General features: G+C 36.1%; 1 protein-coding gene across 1 annotated transcript in view; it reads right to left on the bottom strand.

Annotated features, from left to right (window-relative positions):
- Nucleotides 1-566: 566 nt before the first annotated feature.
- Nucleotides 567-5,661, bottom strand: part of LOC106469677 (alcohol dehydrogenase [NADP(+)]-like) — a gene marked incomplete at its 3' end in the record, with an annotated part of 23,310 nt that continues 18,215 nt past the window's right edge. Inside the window, exons 6-8 of the mRNA XM_022398253.1 lie at nucleotides 2,775-2,893; nucleotides 1,108-1,189; nucleotides 567-650 (exon numbers count right to left, since the gene is read on the bottom strand). Of these exons, the coding sequence (XP_022253961.1) occupies nucleotides 567-650; nucleotides 1,108-1,189; nucleotides 2,775-2,893 (285 nt within the window). The remainder of the gene's footprint in view (nucleotides 651-1,107; nucleotides 1,190-2,774; nucleotides 2,894-5,661) is intronic.

The raw sequence follows: 5,661 nt of genomic DNA, 5'->3' as shown, positions 1-5,661 counted from the left end.
GTCAGAATGTATTAAGTTAAACATCCTTCTAACCTAATAAATAATTCAGTCAGAATGTGCTAAAATAAACACCCTTCTAGCCTAACAAATAAAGCAGTCAGAATGTATTGAACAAATCACCCTTCCCTCCCAACAAATAAAGCAGTCAGAAGGTGCTGAACTAAACACCTTTCTAACCCAACAAATAAAACAGTCAGAAGGTGCTGAACTAGACACCCTTCTAACATAAATAAAACAATGAGTGTTCTGAATTATAAACCCTTCTTACTTAAATGAAGCAGTCGGAAGGTGCCTAACTATTTAACCTTACTTATATTCGTAATATGACATTAATATTAGGCCTATGTGATTTTGATAGACTACGTTTAAAATAAAATAGGTCTAATACTAGTGTCGTATCACAAGTGTAATTAATTATAATTATGATAGTTTATTAAACGTCTTATAAGTGACGATATAACTTACTCTGAAATGTTTCTTAAGGTTCTGTATTCTCACGTTTCTGGAAATAACATAACTAATTTTAATAGCTTATTAAATTCCCTGTTAGTGGCGACAAAACTTACTCTGAAATGTTCCTTCAATTTCTGTATTCTTACGCTTCTGGAAATAACAACAATGCCTCTCTGTATGAGCCAACGTAATAAAATCTGAAAAAAATATATTACGGATTTAAGTATAAACAACGTAAAAAGAAAAGAGCGAAGAGTAACAGCAAATAAAACAAAAATATAAACGTTTTATTCTCTAAACTCTTTGGTTAGTTAGTATAGGTGTAATAACAACTTGAGAAAAAAATAATGGATTTAATTATTTTATTTATTTAAATTAGTCAGGACATACTCTCCCACTAAAATGGATGTAACTGTTTAAGAGTTATATTAAAATTGTTGGATAGGTAAAGGCAATAATGGACAAAAGTATTCTGTTCCCCTGTTTTTTAATAGTTTAAATAGCGTTTGTTGACTTAACTATAGAGGTGAATAGACAAATCAAGTGGCGGACAGAGAACTTACCTGTCCACCAGTTTTTTCGATACTTTAAACAGATATTGTTGTTTAAGTATAGATGCGGATAGGTAAATTAAGTGGAGAACAGAGGACTTACCTGCTCGGCGGTTTTTCGATATTTTAAACAAAGAGGGACTAAGACTTTGTCGTTAGTTGGCTTTTGATTTTCATTAACATTTCTGAAAATTGAAAACAAAAATTCAGTGTGAAGTAATTGTAGCAACATAAAAAATCATCATTAACATTTCTGAAAATTGATTTAAAAAAAAAGGCTGCTAGCAGAACCACGTTTAATGTTGTGAAACCTTCAATAAAATTTCTGTGGTGCAACGATTTCAAAGATCGATGTCCTCTTTGGACCTAGTGGGACAACGGTAGGTTTACGGATTTACAACGCCAAAAAGAGGAGGCTCCATTCCTTGCGGTGTACTTAATGCAGATAGCACATTGTGTAGTTCTACACGAAGAAAACACCATAAAACTTTTCCAGTTATACTATTTTTGAACTACGTGATACCTTTCATTAGCTGTATCCAACTTCTCGGTGATTCAGCGTCAAGTTCAATAAGGTGTGACACTTAAATCCGAAGTTTGATCCCTGTGGTTGGCTCTGTCTAGCTTGAACACAGTGGAGCTTTGCGCTATTGTGTTCTCCGAGTATTGCAAGGTCAAGCTTAAAGTCATGACGCTAAAATTCTGAGTTCGATCCCTGCGATTGACTCCATCAACGTTGCACGCAGTGGAGCTTTGCGCTACATAACGATCACCCTTTGAACTTACGGACATTCAAAGTGCAATCCCTCTGAACATCTAAGAAAGATGTTTGTTTGTTTTTAATTATGCACAAAGCTACACAAGGGCTATCTGTGCTCTGACCACCACGGGTATCGAAACCCGGTTTCTTGCGTTGTAAGTCCGCAGACTTACCGCTGTACCACTGGGGGCATCTAAGAAAGAAGTGAAGAAAATGGTAAAGATTAATGGGTTACCCCTTTCACTTTATCGGACTAATGAAAACGCTGAATTATTTAAGGACTTGAAAACATATCAATATAAAATCGAATACAATATTATCGTACATACAGTATTGACATGCCGTATCTTATCAATTGTATTGTCATCTATGACTGTATTCGAAGATTATATGGTTTGTAAAACGATAAATATTTACGCAGGGCATCACAAGTATCATAGCTTGATATCCATGTGAAGGTCTCACAAAAGTTTAATCAGGTCTTTCTCAGATAATATAATCTGTTCACTTTTGTCGTCAAACAACTATTGTGTAAGCGGCGTTCGTATTGATACGCGAGTTTTGGTTTGTTATGTTGGATTTCGCGTAACAGCTACGTGAGAGCTATCGGCACAAGTTATCTATGATTTTGAAGTGATAGACTGGAGGGACGGCAGCTAGTCAACACCACCCACCGCCAACTCTATGGCTACTCTCGTCAGGCAGAATAATAGTATTAGACAGTCATCCTTATAACGCCAGTGGCACAGTGGTATATCTGCGGACTTATACTGCTAGAAACCGAGTTTCGATTCCCGTGGTGGGTACAGCACAGATAGCCCTTATAACACGGTCCCGAATTGCGGAGTGCAGTTTTTTATAGTTTGACAGTAACGGAACGCGAGCCACGAAATCGAAGCTGCGCACGTTAATTAATGAACCCTGGAAACACTGATATTTATAGACAGATAAATATGATCATATTTCGATTCATTTTTTGACACTACTTTAATTACACAATCAATACTTACTTAGAGAATTCCGAGTTGGCGTCCACCGAACCCAAAGGCAAATAAGCTGTAAATGTAATGTTCTGACGTGCGCAATACTCATAAAAACTTGACTGGGACAAGTAGGCGTGGCATTCTACCTGTGAGAAAACAAACAAACAATATTTTCTTATCCTAATGTTCAGGTGTATCAGTACATCAGATGTAGTTGGAACTGTACTCCTAAGGTTCAGGTGTATCCATATATCAGGTATATTTAGAACAGTACTCCTAAGGTTCAGGTGTATCCATATATCAGGTATATTTAGAACAGTACTCCTAAGGTTCAGGTGTATCCGTACATCAGATGTAGTTGGAACTGTACTCCTAAGGTTCAGGTTTATCCGTATATCAGGTATATTTAGAACTGTACTCCTAAGGTTCAGGTTTATCCGTATATCAGGTATATTTAGAACTGTACTCCTATATTAACTTAACTTCTGGATAATGTTTATGTTTACATCACATATACATATATATATATATAACTCATTTAATTAGGCTTAAGCCTCGATAACTAAGCATACCAAGAGTAATCCTCTCCCAATAGGGATTCCTTTGTCCTCTGAAATTGTGTGATATTTAACATCCGCTAAAGACCCAGCCAACGTTGATATTAAATAATACGTGCTTATTTCAAGCCATTACTTCTAATGGTTGTGTTTGTTTGTTTTTAGTTAAGCACGAAGTTTGTTTGTTTAAATTTATGCATAAAGCTACACAATGGGCTATCTGTACTGTGCCCACCACAAGTATCGAAATCCTGTTTTTAGCGGATAAGTCCAGAGCTGAACCACTGGGGAGGGGGGCGCGCTAATGGTTGTAAACTAATATGTTGAAAAAGGCAGCCTTAAAAAAAACTTGATAAATCCTAAAAATCAGGAGGCGTTGTTAAATAATAAATAGTTTAGAAACTACGAAGCACCAATGAAAAAATATTTACACAAAGAAAAGACTGCCAATAGAACGTGACAAGTACGAGGTTGCAGCTTGAATAAAACAACAAAAGAATGTGTTTGTAAGATTCGGTTGTGGCTTGGTGCTTCATGTGAACTATCGCGTAAGTCACTGACCCCCTGAAAGCTTGCTTTGCCTCACACTTTCAGTTATTTTATTATTATTGATTTATTTTTTTAATGACACTCAGTAAACGTTTCTTGTCTGGAATAGGATATGCCACCTGGATTTCAAGTAAAATTTCTCATGGTAAAGTAGCCTCGTCACCAAAGCTTTAGAGTCTGCCAGCTGCATCTTTGCTTACTCGTACATTGCATGTGTAGTTATAGTTACATATTGCGGTGTTCCCGACTCTTTATATTTGATCCGCCTTTACTTTTTTTTTTTTGTTTTCCTAACATTTGTGAGGGTTTGAGTCGCACTTTCACTCTCTATGTGTCTCCCTGGGCTATATATCAACCCTCATATATGTCTCTCACCGGGTTATTTTCACCCTTCATACATGGGTCTCAGTGGCCTATTTTCAACCCTCACATATACATCTTACAGGGCTATTTTCAACCCTCATATGCGTCTCAGTCGGCTATTTTCAACTTTCATACATTTATCTCACGGGATTATTTTCAATACTCGAACCAGGGCTCATCTACCTTATTCAAAAACTAATGTTAGTCTAATATGGAAAACATAAATCCAATATGATGATATTTTTGGCGCAAAATAAACCCTAACACACTCTTTCGTACTGATCGTGCCTGTTTACAATTAGAGGTTAATAACACTTCACCGCTCTGTCAATAACGGGTTTCCGCGGTCCCAATCGATAGTTTATGAGAGGGCGTAGCTGAATTCAAGCGTTCTAGGTTTCCGTTTAGCTGATGATTGCTCTGGTCGTATTCTCTGAATAAAAACCGAAATATAAGTCCACTTGTCTTCACGTCGGGCGAGATTTAAAGCCCGCCGTGCGCAAACCTGTTAAATAGAATATAAGTCCACTTGTCTTCACGTCGGGCGAGATTTAAAGCCCGCCGTGCGCAAACCTGTTAAATAGAATTTTTTTGTAATTTACATAAAGTCTTCTCCTGTTGCCAGGGGCTTTCTTATCAATAAATATTTGCAGTTTTTGCCCAATTTCAATTAAAATTCCGGTCAAGTTTATCTGAATTTTCAAAATAAAATGTACTTGTAATGGAAAATATGGTTGCTTTAATTTTATTTGGGCAACAGTCCAGGTGTACTTGGAGCATTTGAAATATTTTGAAGTTAATATATTTTCATTACTTATACTTGTAGTATAAATAATTATAAACATGCTTCGCCAACTTAGAAAAGGTTGTTGTTAATATATTATCACACTACAATTGTTAATTTTTTTAATGAAATATTTAATGCAGATAATTCAGTGATTTCGCCAAGAACCGATTGCCGGCTTAAATGACCGATTCAACCGTGAATTGAACGAGTTCAAATTAAACCCCAAACTCGAGCGCTTTTGAATAGTTTTTTTTTTAATATTATTACTACTGTATATATTTATATGTTTATTTTTTTATTGATATATATTAGGTCGTCAAGAAATTAATGTCGCGTTTTGGAACGCTTTCATTAACCCCCCCCCCCCATCCCAAACGTACATTACGTATAATAGTTAAACGAACTGCCTAAACATCATGTTAGTGTAGCCTATATAATGTGTAAAGTTTAGTATACTCTAATATCTTATAGTGATGGCACACGACGAGACACACGTTTGGCATGTAATGCTGTTTGAATATAAGAAAGGAAACAACGCCTCTGTAGCCACAAAGAATATCAAAGAAGTTTAAGGAAATATTTTGAACGCGCGTAAGTGTCAATGATGGTTCAGCAAATTTCGTTCAAGTGACTTTAGCCTTAAAAACTGTGATAGCAG

This window comes from Limulus polyphemus, unplaced genomic scaffold (genome assembly GCF_000517525.1).
Source record: "Limulus polyphemus unplaced genomic scaffold, Limulus_polyphemus-2.1.2 Scaffold3608, whole genome shotgun sequence".
Lineage (NCBI taxonomy): Eukaryota > Metazoa > Arthropoda > Merostomata > Xiphosura > Limulidae > Limulus > Limulus polyphemus.
Note: the sequence above shows the minus strand (reverse complement) of the source record. Positions and strands in the feature narration are given on the sequence as shown.